Source organism: Episyrphus balteatus, chromosome 3 (assembly GCF_945859705.1).
Source record: "Episyrphus balteatus chromosome 3, idEpiBalt1.1, whole genome shotgun sequence".
Lineage (NCBI taxonomy): Eukaryota > Metazoa > Arthropoda > Insecta > Diptera > Syrphidae > Episyrphus > Episyrphus balteatus.
The window spans coordinates 32,564,462-32,585,820 of NC_079136.1; the positions used below are offsets into that span (position 1 = coordinate 32,564,462).

Here is a 21,359-nt window from a genome sequence, read left to right on the forward strand (position 1 = left end):
AAATTAATAAAAGTTGTCTTATTGAAATTTATTAAAAATGTTGTCTTTTTCATGGGAATTATGAATAAAATAAGTTTATACCTTTTTTTAATATGAAAGGGTGTTTTTTTTTCAGGTGTAGAAAAAATGTTGGTCCTAAAAAGGCAATAATTCGTGTAAAACGTCTAAGAACTTAAGTATAAAGTTCGTTTTGTCACCGAAATTCTTATTGACTTTATTTTTATGTTATTAGATTTAGCATCAACAAATGACTTAAAAGTACCTAAACATTTTGCCAAGTTTCATGAGTTTCATTTGTTTATAGACCAGTGCCAATAATTTTTGAAAATAAAAAAATTATTAGCAGCATATGGGTGGTAGGAAAATTTAGGATAAATGGTATATGAAAGGGGAAAAATAAATTGCCCACAAAAAAATTGGGGGAAAGGGGGTGGGTGGGCGAAAAAGTGGGGTGGGTGTCAAAAATCATGGTTTTTTACGATTTTTGTCAAAACTAGACGTCCTTTCGAAAAAAGTCAAATGCAAAAGTTGTAGGTAGTATAAATGTCTACAACTTTTACTCAAACAATTTTTTTCTATAACCTCAAAAAAATTGGAAAAAATGCAAAAATACGATTTTTTAATTTTTTATTTTTATCTTTTACAAAAATGGTTGGATTTTAACAAAACTTGGTTAAAAACTACTTTGTTATGTTTTCTATCTATTAAAAATGTTTTTTGAGCAAAAAGTGAATTTCTGGATTTTTGACGAATTTAATTTGAAAAAAATAGCCTATTTTTCAATCAAAAAAGTTACCGAAAAAATTTTTGATTTTTGAAAAGTTTGAAATGAAATTATTTAGATTAAAACCTATAATTTAAGATTAAGTGGAAAAACTATACTTTTGTTTTAGAAAATATTGAGAAAAATTGAAAAAAACAAAAAAACGATTTTTAAGATCGATTTTTCCGTAAATGACAGTAATATTGGCGAGAAATAATTTTCCATAGAAACTAAATTATAATTTTCTAATGGCCTTTGACCTTCTTAATTTGAATCTAGCATTATAATAGCTCTAACGTTAAAAGTTTTTGAGATATTGAATTTTGAACGTCCAAAACACTATTTTTGTGATGTTTTGCATGGTAATATCTCAAAAACGTGATGTGATAGAATTTTTCTGACTTCTGATTCGAGCTCAGCGCACAAAAAACCATTAGAAAAACATACTTTGATTTCTGTAAAAAAAAACTTTTTGACTAGTGAATTCGAACAGGGAAGAAAAAATCGAATGCCTTATTCGAATTTACTAGTCAAAAAGTTTTTTTTTATAGAAGTCAAAGTATATTTTTCTAATGGTTTTTTATGCGCTGAGCTCGAATCAGAAGTCAGAAAAATTCTATCACATCACGTTTTTGAGATATTACCATGCAAAACATCACAAAAATAGTGTTTTGGACGTTCAAAATTCAATATTTCAAAAACTTTTCACGTTAGAGCTATTATAATGCTAGATTCAAATTAAGAAGGTCAAAGGCCATTAGAAAAGTATAATTTAGTTTCTATGGAAAATTATTTGTCGCCAATATTACTGTCATTTACGGAAAAATCGATCTCAAAAATCGTTTTTTTGTTTTTTTTCAATTTTTCTCAATATTTTCTAAAACAAAAGTATAGTTTTTCCACTTAATCTTAAATTATAGGTTTTAATCTAAATAATTTCATTTCAAACTTTTCAAAAATCAAACAGAAAACATAACAAAGTAGTTTTTAACCAAGTTTTGTTAAAATCCAACCATTTTTGTAAAAGATAAAAATAAAATATCAAAAAATCGTATTTTTGCATTTTTTCCAATTTGTTTGAGGTTATAGAAAAAAATTGTTTGAGTAAAAGTTGTAGACATTTATACTACCTACAACTTTTGCATTTGACTTTTTTCGAAAGGACGTCTAGTTTTGACAAAAATCGTAAAAAACCATGATTTTTGACACCCACCCCACTTTTTCGCCCACCCACCCCCTTTCCCCCAATTTTTTTGTGGGCAATTTATTTTTCCCCTTTCATATACCATTTATCCTAAATTTTCCCACCACCCTTATGCTGCTAATAATTTGTTCAACTTTTGCCCTCTGAAAACCGGATTGGCACTGGTCTATTAATACCTATTTTACTTTTACTATTTGTCTTAAACATTTTGTTGAAATTGAATCATTCGTTGGGGAGGAATTCAATAATAAAAAAAAACCGTTTCTAGGCAGGTGATTTTTAAAACAAAATTTCGTTTAAGTATAGCTAAATTTCCAAAAAATAGAACTCGTACATACCAAGTTTGATGAATCGATCTATCTATTTAGGCTGTATCTCCTCATACAAACCGACTTGTCATATTGTTATCTTGAGCTCTAATTTCGAGTGCCTACGTATATCACAAATAAAAAGCAATTTAGTGCTAGGTTGCTTTTGTTAAAAAAGGTTAAAATAAAATCCATTTAGCCAACGACCTAGTCGTATATTACAACATCTAAACTATTATATCGCTTATTTACTAAGCTGAATTTACTTTTCTACGAGTTTCTTAAGTGCTTCATCCCCAGATATAAAACTTTACTAGACCAATTTTTTAAAGTCCAGAGAATTTTTAACAAGTTAAACAAGTTCAGCTCATCTGAATAAATGGTGTAGAACAGTACGATTTGCACTAGACAAAAGTTTCACATACGCCACAGTAACCACAAAAAAACCGTTGAAACAGCAATACTCAAGTCATAAATGGTGGCAATTGGTGGATTTTTTTATTTACATAGCATATCTACAAAAAACTTAACTTAGAGGAATATATAATATTAAATGAAAAATTAATTGGTGCACCATGAATTGCAATGTTTTACAAAAATAAAAAACAAAAATTATACTTTCGCTATTGGAAGACAGTAAAGAGGTTGCGAAAAGTTCGGTATAAGTTCAATTTCGGTTTCTCTCTCTATTAAATTAGACATCTTTTAGTCACTTTTATCTAGCACTTTGAGTGGCCTAACACCCATTTTTTTTTTTTTCAGAAAGTTTACCATTTTAGTCCCAAACAGTCCACAAACAAGTTCTATTCTTGATTTTCTGTTTGTCTTGTTGCACATTTGAAAAGTTTTGTATTACTCAGTGCATTTTATAGTGCCAGTTAATTTTCATAGGGCATATCAAAAGCTATAAATCATTCTACAACCGCTTTTCTTTCTTCAGCCTTCATAAATATGTCAAAATGGTATAAAGCAACCTCATTCCGTAGCCAGCCCACCAATCATCGATGTGAACATTTATAATAACCGTGCGATAATATGTTCGTCTGTCACCTAATGTCATCCAACCAAATATTCTAAATGAACATCTTTCTTTATGTTGCTCCCATTAAGGTGGCACAAAACAAAACAAACCATTCACGGGCATCTCTGCATGCATCCAAAAACGCATTTAACTCACATATGATCGAAAAGAAACAGCAGAGCCCGAGCATGTCGAGCTAGATATGCGGACATGCAATTCATTTTTGGTGTCATGTTTTTCGTGGCAATTTGTCTTCTTGTTTCCTTTTGATACAAGTTGATTCAAAGATCCGTGGAAGTATGTATTTTGCGCCATGAAAAGACACAAAAGTCTACAATAGATTTAACTTGAATTCCAAAGAAAAGAAAGTATCCAAGCAAAAAACTTAAATCCTGCCATATCGTCATGTAAGTATGTGGAGATGATGTTGCTCCGAAGAAAAGTGTCATGAAATATTTTTTCTGGATTTTGAAGTTGGATCTTTATCACTGCCGCCATCATGGGCCACACACGGGATCTATATGACACGCGCCCTAAAAATGCGTTCCCGCACTTTAGTCCGTCTAAAAATAACTAAAGCCAACGTCGAATTGACGTTATAAATTAAATGCATTTATATAATTTTCCATTAATTCACGTATTTCTGTGAATTCTATTAGCTCGGGTATGCACACGAAACGTCAAAGTGACAGTTAGTATCGTCGTCGGTGGATTTTCATCTTTTTTTTTCCTGAAAAATTACATGGAAACATTTTTCGATATGAGGAAAAAGTCGATCTTGTCAGGAGAATGTTGGAGATCTCTATGACGTGAATGAGATGATGAAAAATTGAAGAAATTTAAAGACGAAGATTATTATTTGCGATTTTTCTTGAGAAAAAATTTATTGTATGATTTTCTTCATTAACTAATTGATGTTGAAAAACTAGGAACATCCATTCTCTTTCAGCTCAACTGTCATGATGTGATAATTTCCTAAAAGACTAATGTGGCCTAAGAGTTTGATTAATGCTTTGTTATGAATTCTTCGTCAAGCTTTTTAAATGTCATTTAATTATAAATAACGAAGCGTTTTAATATTATTATTTTGACATAACTGATTGTGGGTGTGTTGGTAAAGAATTTATTATGTATACTGTATCTTATAGAATCTTATAGAATCCTAAATAAAATCGTGTAGAAAATTATTATTATTCATTTTGTGCTATGTTTTTCTAAGAAATTAATTTATTTTATCTATAATAAATAGATTAAATGTTATTTTAGCTGTTAAATATTTCAAGCGATTGTTGTTTTTATAAGTGTGACAGGAAACATATTGGAGACATTTAGGATAAAGGTTATTCTAATATATCAAAGAGTCTATAGTCTAAGAAATTAATTTGAAAAAAAATAATGCCACATTATGCTGTTGAAGCAAATAAAACACAATGAACTATTAATTAAACTTTCAAGGTTTTTTTTTTTTTTTGTTCTCATAGTTTGAAAATATTTTACAGTTTAAAAAGTAGTTTGTTTTCGAAAATAAAATCAAGCAGAAATATAGACAAGTAAAAATGTAATGAAAGAAACAAATAATACATGCTGAAAAAGTTGTTTAAAAATGTGAAACAAAGGGTTAATCTGAAAATGAGTTTTAGAAGTCTAAACATTTTGTAAAGATCTTCATTTTGGACCTTACCTCAAACAATAGTTCATACAAGCAAACGTTGCTTATCCAGAAATTTTCACGTCTCTCTTATAACAAATATGAATCGATTTCAGTGTTTTATTTTTAAACTAAAAAGGTCACTGTGGTGTATGCGTAATTTTTTTTATTGATAAATCTTACTGTCTGTAGTGCAAATCGTTCTATTTTTTACCAATTAATCAAACAAGTTGAATTTACTTAACTTGTTAACCTTTTTGTTAAATTTGTCTAGTAAAACTTTAAGCATTGCCAGTGAATAAAATATTTTAGGTTTTTCTCTTAAAAAAAGCTGTACAAAAACCCTTTTGTGAATACATTTTCAAAATATTTCTTTTCCTAAATTATAAATCAGAATGAGGTAGATGGAAAAGTTTTGTAAAATTGAACATACACGAAAAGAAAAAAACATTATAAAAAAAAGCGGATTTTTGTATTGAATTAATCGGATTTCGGCATGGTTTCTGGCCAAGTAGACTTCCGTCTTAAATAAAGCGGACAAGTCTTCTTAATTTCTTAAATGTGCAAATTTAAGCGAATTCCATTTATTTTAGGAAGAAATTTTATTGTTTTAAGAAGATTAGATTTAGAGGGGACCTCATCTTATTTTAAGGTGTCTTTTTTTCTCCGTGTGGAATTGTATGGCTTCAAGTATGAAATCCTCAGGGCTTCGTCCGCTCTCTGATTTTCTTTGTCATTTACATAAATGATATTTCTAAAACTTTTATTCCTGTTTTGCTGATGATATTACTCTGAGTTTTTCATCTTCCTCGTTGTCACATGTAAATGTTGTACGGTAAAATACAATGAGCTTAAATTGTGATCTTGATACCATTAATTAATGACGTAGAATTAAATATATACTTCAAAAACAAGATGTGGATTACTGTCATTTAAGAGGAACCTTCCTTTGCCACTAGTAATGAGTGCACCTGCATTTTGTGTGGCTCTTTAGAGCTAAATAGATAGATAAATGTGCATTAAGATTTTTCGATAAAAAAAAGTTACGTATACACCGTAGTGACCCTCTTAGTTTCTATTAATTTAAACACTTTTTAAGTAATTCAATAGCAACTTGGAATTCTCACCGTCATTAAAGAATTTCTCCAATTTTGTTCAACCTCTTCTCTTGATATTATACCCACTCTGCCATAAATATTCAATAGAAAATGAATGAGATCAATATATCAAAAAATAACCTAAAAATTAAAATAATAAAATATTGCATGCAATATCCTCCATTTGCAAATCTAGATAAAAAACAAGCTGACTCAATTAATATGTTAGATTTTGAAAAGAAATAAATAACTTGTACAAAAACACTTAGACTCATATAATACACCTCACCCATTGATCAAATGTTAAATATTTTAATGACTGCATTCAACACCAGAGTAACTTTTGAGCGGGAAGAATAATAATAATAATTGAAGACGATCCCGAATTTGTCAGATAATATGCAAGGCATATCAAAGTGAATGTAAAGGGTTGTCACATTCGGAACTCGGCGAAACAATGTCAGACAGTAAACATTTTTTATAATTAAATTTAAATAACCTCTTGACGTGCTCTCGGGATGGATGCTAGATTTTATTATTATTTTTTTTTTTTTTTTTCATTTTTAATTTGTCGTTTGGAATTCAATTTTAATGACTCCCTTCGTTTATTTTTACCCCATCATGATGATGATCATCGTTAAATGCCACACGAATCATACATACAACTTTTCACAAATAAAAATGACAAGAAAAAAACGCGCGCCAAGCACACAAAAAATAATATGGGAGAGACAGGAATATATACCAATGCTGCAATGCAGCAATGTGCAATACCGTGAAGATGGAAAACGCATATACACGCTTTGACGTTATATGGATTCAGGGTTTTGATTTCATGGCATTTGGCCAAAATCCAATCAAAACCACACCAAATCCACCAACCCAGCAAATATCAAACGTTTATGGTAAATTAGCAAATTTGTTTATTGTGCATAATGAATGGTGGTGTTAGTTTTTGAATTCGTAGCACAACATATACATTGCACAACGATCATAGTCGTGGATCTGGATATGTTCAATGTTTCTGATCATATAAATATGCATGTGTTTTGCGATAGAAATCTTTCTCCAGATATAATTCTGATTAATTGCCCGGAGGCTTTAGTTGTGCATATCGCACTATTAATATATGAATTGCGGAAACTACATTCAATGGGGATCCTTTATATGAAAAAAAAAAAAAATAAATCATTTGAAGGTACTCGTACATCGCTCTGAGATTAAATGATTTTAGTATAGGGAACATAGGGTCTAAAAAATTAACTGAAGAATTTTTATAATTGGTTTAAACGAAAAATATCGCCATCTTTGACATGTTCAAAGTTTAAACCATTTTTAAGGAGGGAGAGTAAGAAAAAAAAAAAAAAGAGTGTGTGTACACATGTACACGCGACTGAAGTTATACTTCTCATTCAGTATATGTAAATGAATTTCATTTGATATTTTTAATTTCTATTATTAAATTAATTAATCCACACATCGTTTTTTTACATTTTTATCAAATGAAACAATAAATTAATTCTTTCAATCTCCTTGCGTCCATGTAGTTTTCAATTTATTCTGTGAAATTTACACATGTTGTGCGGTTCAGAACGTACGGTATACGCTTAACGAAACTAAATGAATTGAGCATAAAATGTGCGATATGGTTATTTTATGAGAATTGTGTGTGCTTCAGCACTAGTAGTAGCAATATGGAACTTGCAGGGTTGCTACAAAGCTCAAAAGTGAGCTGAGCTCAGCTCACAGCTCAGCTCAAATTTTGAGCTAGCTGACTTTTGAGCTATGTACCATAGCTCAGCTCATTTGAGCTGAGCTGAAAGTCAGCTGAGCTGATGGTTGAGCTGAGCTGTTGGGTGAGCTAAAGTAAAGTGAGCTGAGCTGAGCTGTGATGGGTGAGAGGATACATTGATTTTTATTTGGAAAGTATAATGAAATATGAAGATATTTTAAACTTTTATAAAACACCATAGCTCAAGATGTTTGGTTCTAGTTATTAATGGAATTATTTTAACACATGGATATTTTTATAAATAAAACAGATAATTTTTCGTGATCTTTCTCTTGGTTTTTTTAACCCTAGAAAGATAATCATAATATACGTCTCAGAGACGTATGATTCTAAAAAAGATTTTTGGTCTTATGTTAACACTTTTTGTCATATTTATTTAACTCATTACTTAGATTATTTTAAAGAAATGATATAATAAATCAAATCAATTTAACAAAAACCCAGAAATTTGAATTGAATAAGATAAAACAGTTCTTTACACGCCATAAGTCTTACAGACGTAGATTATCTTTCTAGGGTTAATAGTAAATATATTTCTATTTTTTTAGTAAAATATTTCTTTTTTAATCATAAAAAAAAATCAGGTATAATCCGGTTTTACGACTTTTTTCAAAATTCCGAGAAAATCGCGTTTGAAAGTTGGGGTAAATTTTTTTTTCGAAAAATCCCCGAATCTTTGAACGCTCCTGGAAGCTAAACCGCTTGAGAGCAATTTTTGGGAGTGGTGCCAAATGATAGCTTGTGTCATGGGCCTACGCTTTGCACATTATCAGATTTTTAAAAAATCGCCTTCCATGTTAAACCGCCACATCATGCCTTTTTTTTCAGAATCGTGTCTATTGTTTTTTTACTTTTAAGTTCTCCCGGTTTGAGAACGCGTGGACCTACAGGGATGGGAGTTATACCCAAACGTAGGTTAGAGTCCCCGCTACCTTTTGGCATCAAAAATTTTATTTTCATTTTCTTCAAAATTCCGCGATATAGGCGTTGGAAGGCTTTGATCTAGAGACAGGGGAGTGGTGCCATATGAGAGCTTATATTCTCAGCTACCCGAAAGTGGTATAATCCGGTTTTTCGATTTTTTTCAAAATTCCGAGAAAATCGTGTTTGAAAGTTGGGGTAAATTTTTTTTTCGAAAAATCCCCGAATCTTTGAACGCTCCTGGAAGCTAAGCCGCTTGAGAGCAATTTTTGGGAGTGATGCCAAATGATAGCTTGTGTCATGGGCCTACGCTTTGCACATTGTCAGATTTTTAAAAAATCGCCTTCCATGTTAAACCGCCACATCATGCCTATTTTTTCAGAATCGGGCTTAACTTTTTTTTTACCTTTAAGTTCTCCTGGTTTGAGAACGCGTGTACCTACAGGGATGGAAGTTGTACCCAAATGTAGGTTAGAGTCCCCGCTACCTTTTGGCATCAAAAAAATTTTTTTCATTTTTTTTCAAAATTCCGAAATATAGGCGTTGGAAGTTGGGGCGCTCACTTTCAGCTCAGCTCACTTTCAGCTCAGCTCAAATGAGCTAAGCTATGGTACCTAGCTCAAATTTGAGCTGAGCTGTGAGCTGAGCTGAAATGTTAGCTTTTTGCAAACCCTGGCAACTTGCCACATGTAACTTGCCACATGCAACTTGCCACACGCAATTTGCCACATGCAACTTGCCACACGCAACTTGCCACATACAACTTGCCACATGCAACTTGCCACATGCAACTTGCCACATACAACTTGCCACATGCAACTTGCCACATGAAACATGTAACTTGCTACGTGTTGTGTGTTTTATGTTTGCCGTACTGCGGCGTACTGCATTTTTAAATACTAAAGTACTGCGTACTCTAAAGGTGAAACGACAGCCCTGCTACCCAGGGTGATCGCGTCATAATCCCTTTGACATTCTTGTCAAAAAGTAAATTTTCATACCCACCCTCCCATAAGAAGTATAACTTCAAAAATCGCACGTTGACTCCGATAGTGTCACAACTTAAAAAGTGTCACTTTTGAATTAGATCAATATTCGAGTTCGCAAGGTCAAGATCTACATTCGTACCAAATGGCATGACTTTATATCTGCAAAACTCGCCGTAGGAGTAGAAGTTTCGTTAATAAATTCATCTGTTTCAATGGTTATGAGCAGCGTTACCACTTGCAGAAAAAAGTCTAAGTTGATTTGAAGAAAAAATGGAAGTAGATTGAAAAAATCGAAGTAGATTTCAAAATATCCTTTTCTTTATAAAAAATCTATTAAAAAAATAATTCTATTAAATTTATTTAAGTTAAATAATTAAATTAGTAAAAACTGCATAATTTTCGTCATAAATACACTTTTATACATTTTTTTATAACAATTTTTAGTCAAATATTTGGTTTTCTGAAAAAAAAAGAAGTAGATTTGGCTTATATTTTGATAACTTGAAGTAGATTTTTAAATGAAGTAGATTTCGATATTTTTGTGATGGTGCGAAGTAGGAAGAAGATTTTAATTTTTTTTTTTTTTTTTTAAAGAAGTAGATCTACTTCAACTGAAGTAAAGTGGTAACACTGGTTATGAGATGACTTTTGTATTTAACTTCTTCTGAAAAGCTGTGTTTTTTGAGTTGTGAAAATTCCGTCCAACTTTCAAAATGAAACCGAAAATGATGTTGGTAAAATCTAACTTTACTTGCGATAAAGGTACTAGGTATTAGGCAAGTTCAAAAAAAACAAAATTAATGTTGAAATAACAATCAGATACGTTATAACGATGATTTTAATATATTAAAACTAATGTGCTTCAAAAAATGTTATTGAGCTATTGGCATAAGACATATCTTTTCAAAACGTCTAAAAAGAAACAGTGTCAAATTATAATTTTTTTTTTTTTAATCCAATTTGTGTGTCTTAGATTTTGCATAGGTCTCAAATTTTGACTTCCAGAATGCAAATACCTATGTAGTTTTCACGTCCTGTAAAATAAAATGCACGACTGGGGTCTCACCTACTTGCTCTTATGCTTAAAGTAACTCTAATGTTAAAGCTTTTTATTCAAGAAAATTAGGAAAAATTTAATATTTTCAAGAAATTTCATAGGTAGTGTAAAAAAATAAAATCTGTTTTTATAATTAATTAAACACCGTTTTAAATGATGTTTAAAAAAAAACCAAGTATGCCATTTTATTACTTGTATAAAAACGTATTTTTAGAAAAAAATTTTCGAAAATCGTAGGAGCCGTTTTTTTAAAAAATAATTTTTATATATAAAAAATGTCTAACATTTTTCAAAAAAATAGTTGGTAGGTATGCCATTTTGAAGAAATAATTAATTTACACATAAAAACTAAATTTTAAAATTTTTCATTAATCCGTTTTCAAAAAATTGAATATTTTAATATTACCTTTACTTAAACACTTTTGTATAAAAATCTTCATTAAAATCGGGTTAATGTTGTACGAGATATTCAGAAACGAAAAAACCGTTCTACGACAGGTATTGTTAATAACGGTACAAAAAATATTTTTTTTATTTTAAAAGTTGGGTCTTATGTGTAATACTACAAACAAAAATTTTAATCAAAATCGTTAGAGCCGTTTTTGAAAACAATTAACTTTTGCAGGTACCGTTAGTTTTGGTCATAAAAAAAAATTTCAATTTCCCCTCTAGGGAATCACCAGAAACTGCTAACTACCAAGTTTGAAGAAAATCACTTCACTTGTTTAGGCTGCAGCTCCAGATAGAGACAGACACACATACAGACAGACAGAATTGCCGGACCCACTTTTTTGGCATTCTCCAGCATCGTAATGTCATGTAAAATTGTTATCTCGAGTTCGATTTTTTTTTTACGAATCCTAAACTTGCCCTATAGACTATAGTACCTATATCGCAAGTAAAAAACATACATGTTTAGATGTTATTTTTACCTTTTTAAGGTCAAAAGAATTGTTGCATTACTCGTTTCAATAAACGCTGTTGGTGATTACTACTGAATGTTTTCTCCTAGGATTTTCGATCCATTGTGATAGGTTTTTACCATTTTGAATTTTTTTTTTTTTTGACTTAAACAAAAAATGTCGCTATTAAACAAACAAATAGCTTGTTATAGGCTTATAACAAAATTTTTTGTTATTAGCTGTAATAAAAATAAAATAAAATAAATTTAATCAAAATCTTTAGAGCCGTTTTTGAGAAAATTGCAATACCTCGAAAACGGTATATGGGGGATATGCGTTAAAAAAGATATATTAAAAAAATTAAAAAAAACGGACCTAGGAAATTACCGAAAAATCATCTGTATAAAGTTTCAAGAAAATCCACCTATCCGTTTAGGTCCTAGCTTGATGTACAGATGGACGCACACACGACGGACGGCATGACGAAAAGCACTTTTTTGGTCTTCTGTATTATCGTAATGTTGGTTTTGATTAAAAACTCGAATTTTTTTTCTACACGAAAATAATACTTGCCCTATAGAGCAAGTAAAAATGTTCACCGTCTACAAATACTTCATGACCGGCTTCAATGAGCAAGGTTTCGAAAACGCATTGTAATTTGACACTATTATTGGAACAAACTGGTATCTGTATAAGTCGTGAACCAGAATTTCCGGTTTGAAGATTTGAAAAGAACAATGATACGATCTTAAATGGACATGTAGAAAGCATATACAATCTTGGGAGTGCGGTATGTAGGTTCTTAGTTCATGGAAGCAACTTATGGTGGTAACCAACAAGTGTCCAAGAGATTTCTTATTCTCCTACTTTAGTGTCGAAATCTATGGTCACTCAGTATCGCAAAGTTGATAATGATCAGAGTCTGCTAGATTTCTACAACATCCAATAGCGTTATCATGAGAAAGTGGTTAAGACATCATATATTATATTAATATTGGTTTGAGGTCTCAAAAAGAAAAGTTCTCTTTTCAGTTCACAGTATTCTATGATCTGAATAGTAAGCAACAGCAAAAACTTATTTTTTTGTTTTTAACATATACGAATTATTGATACGTTATAAGATCAACTTGCCACCTTCTTTCCCCTTTTATATATTTTTTAAGAGTTCCATGTTGTTTTGTTCTTGCTAAAGGAATTAAGACATCACAACAAACATCGTACATACATTCTTAATCCTCCATATGTGCCGCCGACCACAACAAGATTTATGAGTTCATGCAAACATTGTGCGTTCCAAGTATACCATCATCATCATCTTCATCTACAGAGAGGACTTTCTTCATGCTCATTGCAGCACATGTATCTTCAATAAAAATATTTCCCAAAGTACTTACGGTAATACTTTAATACTCGTGCATCCTTTTCTCACAACGAAAATCCAGCAGAAGCTGCATGTTCTTCATGATCATTACAAAGTGCTAAGTGCCCCTAGTATACCCTCAGCATAATGGAGTAAACCTCCCAGAATTAAGAGCCAAAGGCGATGAGAGCTGCCTAAGTTAAAAACAAAACGTTTCTTTGCGCCGCTGCTGAGTAAAAATGATAAAGTGTCATGCTGCAGTGATAAATGGATCCTGGGAAAGTGTTGCTGGGGTAATGCAACAGAAAAGGCAAGAAGGGTAGAAGATGCATTCGACATGGAATCCTTATAATGCCTCCTCTCTGATATTCTTTTCCCTCTTCCATCACATGGTCACTTTTCGAGTGATTGCGTCGTCTGGGAATGTCTCTCTGCTGCTGCTACCGCGCGGTGAATTTCAGTAATTCCTGCAAATTAATTTAATTACTAATAAGAGTGTATAGATCATTCTGTATCAAGAGTCTACAATAGCATGGTTCAGTGCATTTTAATTGGGGTTCGTAGTGATTTGAGAATGGGAATTCTTGTTTCTATAGTTATTTTGAATATAGGAAGAACATTGTCAAAGAAAAGACAATGACAAAAAACTGCTTTTGTGTCTGATATTTTGAAGAAGCGACATCTTTTGGCATAAAATCAACAAATTATTACAAAGAGCATTATAAGAGAGAGAAAGTTGAGTTAGATTTTTTAATTAGGTTCTTTAATTTGAATTGTTTTTGAAAGGAATTTTCTTTTTGATTTGTAAATCAAAATTAATTTGAATTTTGTTTTTATTTTTTTTTTGGTCTATTTACAGAATTCATATACAGATTCGTATTTCCGTGAGAAATTGCAACACTTTAACAAGGATTCGGACAGATACACTCCAATATCAGGTAAGCATTTTTATAATGATGTTTAAAATGCTCAAAAAACTTAATGAAAGAATTTTTAAAATAAATAAAAAGTATTAGACTGTGATGGTTGTCCTAGAGAACGTTAAGTTAATGTAAAAACTTTAATAATCGCGTCGTGTGCTAACCATAATCTGTGTAAGCCTTCAACATCGGTGTCATGTTATAGGCGAGTATAGATCCTTAGCTACTGGGGGTCGGGATGTCTTTTTCTTGTGCTGTTATTGCTAATGTTCGTATTAGTTGATGCAGATGATTTTCTATAGCTTTTGGAGATATCTTTTACTGGATTTAACTTGATATCTACTCCTTCTCTTAAGGCTTTTTGCTAGTGGGGTATTCTTTTCGAAGTGGTTTCTCTAATTCTTTGGGTTTTTTACCAGCTATTCAGTAAATTACCTAATACTTTTTCCTGGGCACTTAATTCGTGGTCGGAATCCTCTAATTTATCCCCTGTTTAATAGATAACACTGGTCAACAAGGTTTTTGCCACAAGAACCTAAATATACTTTTCTAGTAGTTTTTGGGGTGCTGAATCCGAATCTGTTATGTTTTTATGTGGAGTAAATGTCCTTAATCAATAGAGTTATGTTTTTATGTGGAGTAATTCATTATAAACAAATTTGTAACGGTTATTATAACAACATATATTCTTCTTTCAAAAAATGTTTAAATCTTTCCGATATCTCTTTTATTGCCCAAGATATTTAAAATTTAAGTAGCGGTCTTTGAATCAGAAACAACACTGGCCAACCAAGTTAACCTTTTTTTTGCCACAAGAATCAAAATATTTTTTGGGTTGCTGAACTCGAATCCACAATCAGAAAAATTCTCTTAGCCTTCGTTCTTGAAATATTTTCGTTATAAAATGCAAAAAACGGGTTTTTTTTATAACGGTTATATTTCCAGAACGGAGGCTAATAGAATTTTTCCGATTGCGGATTTGAGTTCAACAGCTCGAAAACCTTCAGAAAAGTATGTATATTTTGGTTCTAGTGGCAAAAATTCAGTGACCAGTGACTTATACTTTAGATTAAGTTTAGTTTCTCTTTGGCTTATTAAATGAAACTTAAGATATCTCGAGCAATAAAAGAGATATCGGGAAAATTTAAATAGTTTTTGAAAGAAGAATATATGTTGTTATAATAACCGTTACAAATTTGTTTATAATGAATTACCCCACATAAAAACAGAATCTTGAAAACAGCCAAAATGACGTTTTTTAGCATTTTATAACGGTAATATTTAAAAAACGGAGGCCAATCAAATTTTTCTGACTTCAAATTCGGATTCAGCACCCCAAAAACTACTAGAAAAGTATATTTTGGTTCTTGTGGCAAAAAAAAAGTTAGATTTTGTTGACCAGTGTAATTGGTTCACTTTCGACATCTTGGTTATATTCCCTAGTGGTGTCTTTAACTTTCTGGGTACTACGTGGTAGGTTGATTCTTCTTCCATCGGCATTGGTGTTACTTGCACTACAGAGCGCTTTTCAGCCGTTGCGTTCGTTGGCTGTGGTTGGGTTTTCGTTTGACTTTACGTGCTGCACTCAGAGCTCCTTAACGTAAATTGATGATCTAGTTTTCGTACACTGAGGGAAAAAACGCCACGTAAAATGGAATATGTTCAACGTTGATTTAATGTTAAAAAAACTAACATCTTTAAATTACAACTGAAACACCGTAAGAAATTTTTACTTGCGATATAGGGCAAGTTTAGGATTCGTAAAAAAAATCGAACTCGAGATAACAATTTTACATGACATTACGATGATGGAGAATGCCAAAAAAGTGGGTCCGGCAATTCTGTCTGTCTGTCTGTCTGTCTGTCTGTCTGTCTGTCTGTCTGTGTGTCTGTCTCTATCTGGAGCTGCAGCCTAAACGAGTGAAGTGATTTTCTTCAAACTTGGTAGTTAGCAGTTTTTGGTGATTCTCTAGAGGGGAAATTGAAATTTTTTTTTTATGACCAAAACTAACTGTACCTGCCATATAACGGAAATAGAAAAGTTAATTTTTTTCAAAAACGGCTCTAACGATTTTGATTAAAATTTTTGTGTGTAGTACTACACATAAGAGCCAACTTTTTAAATAAAAAAAATATTTTTTGTACCGTTATTAACGGTACCTGTCATAGAACGGTTTTTTTCGTTTCTGAATATCTCGTACAACAATAACCCGATTTAAATGAAAATTTTTATACAAAAGTGTGTAAGTAAAGATAATATTAAAATTTTAGAAAATTTTCAAAAATCGCATTTTTGGTTTTTTAAAAAATATTTCAAAATTTTTTTTTGAAAAATCAATTTTTTGAAAACGGATCAATGAAAAATTTTGAAATTTAGTTTTTATGTTTAAATTAATTATTTCTTCAAAATGGCATACCAACTTTTTTTTTGAAAAATGTTAAAAAATTTTTATAAATAAAAAATTATTTTTTTAAAAAACGGCTCCTACAATTTTCGAAAATTTTTTTCTAAAAATACCTTTTTATACAAGAAATAAAATGGCATATTTTTTTTTTTTTTTTAAGATAATTTATAACGGAGTTTAATTAATTATAAAAACCGATTTAATTTTTTTATACTACTTATGAAATTTCTTCAGAATATCAAATTTTAAATTTCTTGAATAAAAAGCTTTAACATTATAGTTACTTTAAGCATAAGAGCAAGTACGTGCGACCCCAGTCGTGCAATTTATTTATTTTTGTATTATATCTTATTTCCAACAGTGAGATAGCACGTTGGTAAAGCATTCGGCTAATGACTCAAGAGTTGTAGTTTCGATTCCTAGTGGCTGAAATTTTTTCTTTTTTTTTTTAATAAATCGATGCTTTTTTTCAAAGCTGAAACAACATTTTATTTTAAAGATGTTTTATAACGGCAAACCACTTTAAACTAACGATGTTCTACTTTGATTTTAAAATTTTCGTCTTCAACGAAAAATCAATCCGAAAAATAGTTGAATCAACGTGGTTTTTGTTGATTTTAAGTTGTTTTGCTTAAAAGTTAGCAGGTATCCTTTTTGGATTTATTTAGATTATATTATTCGATGATGTCGTGAATAATAGCAGGCAGGGGCGTACACTCCCTTGGGGCAACCGGGGTGGCGCCCCGAGGCCCCAACCGACCAAAGGGCCCCCACTGGAGACAATGCAGAGAAGGAAACTGTAAGAATAAATTGAGCTACGAAGTAAATTAAAATGTATTTGAATCACTTCGTATACAAAGGAGACAAATTATGTCATTCAGTGTAATGTATAATGCATGTAATGTACACAATATATATTGATTAAAAAAAAGGTTACCCCAAGGGCCCTAAAAAAATAAACTGCTTTTTTAAACGAAAAATTATAATTTTATCTTAATGCCTCAAAAAATATTACTTGAAAAATGTTTGCAACCACAAATAATACATTAGGGGCCCCAAAAAAGCAAAAAAAATTTTTGTTTATGACATACCAAATATTACTTCAAGTCCCAGGAGCCCAAGCAAAAGCAAACAACTTCAGGCCAGGGGGCCCAAAAGCCTTTACTCCAGGGCGTCAAAAAAAAAAAATAAATAAAAAAAAAGTTTTTTAAATTAAATTACATTTGTTGATGGATTCATAAATATTACTTAAAGAGCCCCAAAAAAAAGCTAAAAAAATTTATTTTAGAGGTCTGTAAATATTTAATCTTGGGGGCCCCCTAGTACAAGTTTTTACAACTTTTATGATAGGCATTTTAAGTAAATATAGCAAAGTGCATTACGAACATATTAAAACATTAAAATAAACCTAAAAATAAATAAGCCATACAAAAAAAAAATGTATGGCGTATACGTACTTTTTTTGTATCTAAGGAGCCCCCAAATATCAAAGGAGCCCCAAAATTTAGTCTTGCCCCGGGGCCCCGGCGACTCAACGTACGCCACTGATAGAAGGAGTTGTCTAGATGCCTTTTATTCCTCATTACTTCTGATTCCGACTCAGCTTGAATATTCTTATATAGTAAAGTATTTATAAATTGACATTATGGAGACTTAATCTCCAGAAGAAGTAGAAATATCTAACATTATGGAAATATCTATAATATTTCGATGCACAAAAAAAAATGAGCTTAGAGTGGAAACTGTAGCGTTGACCACATTGAACTTTTTTTAAAAACTCTTTAAGGATTCTCGAAAAGTAAATAAGGTTTCTAGAAATAGAAGTTTTGTTTATTCAATGAACATGGTCTGTAGAAGTGAAAATCTATCCCAAATTAAGAATATATTTTGAACTGAATTCCTTAATCAAAGTTGCATGTAAACTAAAAAAAAGCAATTTAAAAAATTTAATAAAAATATCAAATTCAATTTTAGTTTGCCCGATACTGCAAGTATCTGATTTTTTTTTCATAAATGAACGTCATTTTAAAGAAAACGATGCAAAGAAAACATAGTTGCAAGCTCTCAGTCTGCCAAAATTTATTTATTTTATTATTCCTGTTCAAAGTAAACCAGGGGTTGCCAGGCTTTCAATTTACGATTCCGAAAACGGCTACAAAAGAAAAAAAAAAAAACAACGGCAACATTTACAGTTTTAAACTACCTATATTTTTTTAAAAGCCAAAACTCTACACTTTATAATAAAATTTCAAAAGAAGTTCAAGCAATGGTTTTTAAAATAATTGATTTCGAAAGAAATTTTGAAGAAAAAACATATATAAAAAAAAAAAAAATTAAGTAGGTAGGTACTTGGTATATCTTTTAATACTTCGAATTTTAAAACAAATTTTACTGATAAAATTAACTCAAATACTGAAAACGATTCTGCCTTCTAGTTTTTGAGAAAATTGAAAATTAGAAAAACTTCGTTTTCATCTGATTTTTATTTTATTACTTTGTATTTGTATTTGTATTGTGGATTAAATATTTACTTCATAATCTGCTGTATATACATATTTTCATTTTCAAATTTTGTTCCACTTTTTCTTTCTAGAATTTGATTCAACTTCTTCAGCTAACGGTTCTAGTCTAGAGTGTCTCAATCTGATAGTTCAAAGTATAAATAAAAATACTTCCTCTAGCAGCAGTGCATCGTCATCATCATCTTTATCGTCTTCAGCCTCACTAAATCAATCATTTGCTCAAAAGTGCACAACTTAAGTAAAAAATTAAAAACAATTCAACCGTTTGTGCATTTCAAAAAAAAAAAAAATAAAATCTCAAAATTATTTATTTTCTTAATTTAAGTTAAAAATAGGATACAACGTTATACAATTAAAAAAACTATAATTTTAATTTGAATCTATCTTTTTAGTTAAAAAAAAAAATGATTGCCTTAAGAGCTAAAAGTAATTTTATCCCAGTAATAATTTTAGATATTAACTTTGAATTAAGATATAAATTTTCCATAGAATAAAATAGTAACGTAAAAGTTAAAAATGTAAATGTAAAATGTAAAAAACAAAAAATGTTGTAAAAATATAACAAGTTTTTCAGTCAACTTCTAATTTTCTAAAACTTCCTTCAACTCCAAAATCAGTTTGAAGATTTAAATAAGGCTCACGTCGAAGTTTTTCATTTGTACCTAAAATTTCATCTTTTTGAAAATATTCTTCATGATCCTGAAAGCTTTTGACTAATTCTTCAATTAAATCAGTTTTCTTTCCATTTGATCCTCCATAATCATCATTTAAGGACTCTTGAGGAATGTAATTGAATAAGTCTTCTTCTTTTTCATGCAACAAGATCTGAAATTTAAAAAAATATTTAGCCCTAAAACAATATACAAAATTTTGGAAATAACCTCAAATGGCACTCCTGAAGGCACAAATCCTACAGCAACTCTATAAATTCCTTGCAATTCTCGTCTGAAATTTATAACATGTACTCTATGGATACGAAATGGTACACATTTTTCATGATAAGTAGAGACTTTTCTTAAATCTATTGGATTAACATGAAGTGTCTGTTGGAATGTGCAGTTTTTTAAATCTATGACTTGCTCTATTCCGTTGACACCAGCAACATCATCTTCAAAAGCCAGAAGTTCAAATTGCATGAAATTTACTTTGAACATATCTCGGAGTTTAAACTTTTGTGGGTCAAATTGAGCAAATTGTGTTATGCATATCCTCGAGCCATTGGTTGGATGTGGATTTGGTAGAGTGCATGTGAACCTATTACAAAAATTAACAGAAATATAAATACACTTGTAAAGTTAGACATATGTACATCTTTTTGCTTACCCACTTCGAACAATATCCAAGACATTTGAATCAACAGGACGTACTCTAAACAGTTCAGGGTAGAAAGTCTTACAAGTTAAATAAGCTTCAAGACGTCTTTTACTTTCTTCCAGACTAAATTTACAAAAACGAAGAAAAGTTACAATAAACTGGTCATCATCTCGAGAAATCAAATGTGGCTGTTTGTTTATCCACGATCGAAGAGCCTCTATGTCATCAAGTAAGTGATCTGGTCTTTCTCCTAGATTTTCCTGAGCGGTTTTTGTTAGTTCAGGACTTAGTTTTCTGATATTCATGATTAATGTGATTTAAAAATTCTATCTAAAGTAAGTACATTTAGTGTAACCATCGATGGTTGATTGATAAATTGATTTCTAAAACCCCTCAAAACCTTTAAATTCTTCGATTAGCTACTTAAAGTAATCTTTTTGATAACGATTAATTGTTAACTCTTGAAAACAATGTAATTTTTTCTTATCTAATCGGATTGGAAGTTAAGTGCATTATTAGATCGTTCCCATGTGGAAGGTATTTAGAAACTAATCGAGGTTGATTATTTTGGAAGGCTTCTATAAGATCAGATTTACATAATGTAAAACAAAATAATGATAAAAAAAATTCGTTTTTATTGCCTCTAACTAAGATGAATTGAAACTTAGAGCAGCTAACCTAGCGTTGTTAAATTATGTAGGTGCAGTCCAATAACACCCGCGGAAATAACCCCTGTAACTCCTCCAAAATCAAAAGGAAATTTAGATTTTATTTTGTTATATAAATTTTTTTCAAAATTTGTATGAAAAAAAAAAATGATTTCAATGGTTAAGCTTACCAGATTCGTTTTTTTAATCGCTACGCTATAAAAAAGAAACTCATTTAAAAAAGTAAAAATAATACATTTCTACTTTGGGAGCGGGTCAAAACTCAAAATTCTGGTGTCGAATCAAGGCACACGATAACGATCATACGTTAACGTTTTGACTATTGCTTTAATCAGTAGAAAATGATAGGGACACATATAATTCAACCTCTGACTTCAATATTCTTGTTTTCAAAACTCTGCTTTTTTAAAGAAAAAACTGTTTTTCAAAATTCTGCTTTTTTGTCTTTCAAAATTCAGCCAGGATATA

The 21,359-nt window shown here is 30.8% G+C and overlaps 2 protein-coding genes across 3 annotated transcripts in view; one reads left to right on the plus strand and one right to left on the minus strand.

Annotated features, from left to right (window-relative positions):
- The window catches only part of LOC129913546 (myogenic-determination protein), a 43,499-nt gene extending 24,136 nt beyond the window's left edge, over positions 1 to 19,363 (plus strand). The window contains exons 4-5 of one of the 2 annotated variants that reach the window (XM_055992280.1): positions 13,922 to 14,000; positions 18,981 to 19,359. In XM_055992280.1, the coding sequence (XP_055848255.1) occupies positions 13,922 to 14,000; positions 18,981 to 19,147 (246 nt within the window). In that variant the 3' untranslated portion in view covers positions 19,148 to 19,359. Of the gene's footprint in view, positions 1 to 13,921; positions 14,001 to 18,980 lie in introns of both variants that reach the window. The other variant, XM_055992279.1, reaches the window with a different exon arrangement.
- A 77-nt stretch (positions 19,364 to 19,440) lies between these two features.
- On the minus strand, positions 19,441 to 20,603 carry LOC129913544 (alpha-tocopherol transfer protein-like). The gene is made up of 3 exons (XM_055992277.1): positions 20,233 to 20,603; positions 19,791 to 20,163; positions 19,441 to 19,734 (listed from the first exon to the last, which is right to left on the minus strand). Exons 1-3 carry the CDS (start codon positions 20,526 to 20,528, stop codon positions 19,480 to 19,482), a joined length of 924 nt encoding a protein of 307 aa, XP_055848252.1. The 5' UTR covers positions 20,529 to 20,603; the 3' UTR covers positions 19,441 to 19,479.
- Between the last annotated feature and the right edge of the window lie 756 nt (positions 20,604 to 21,359).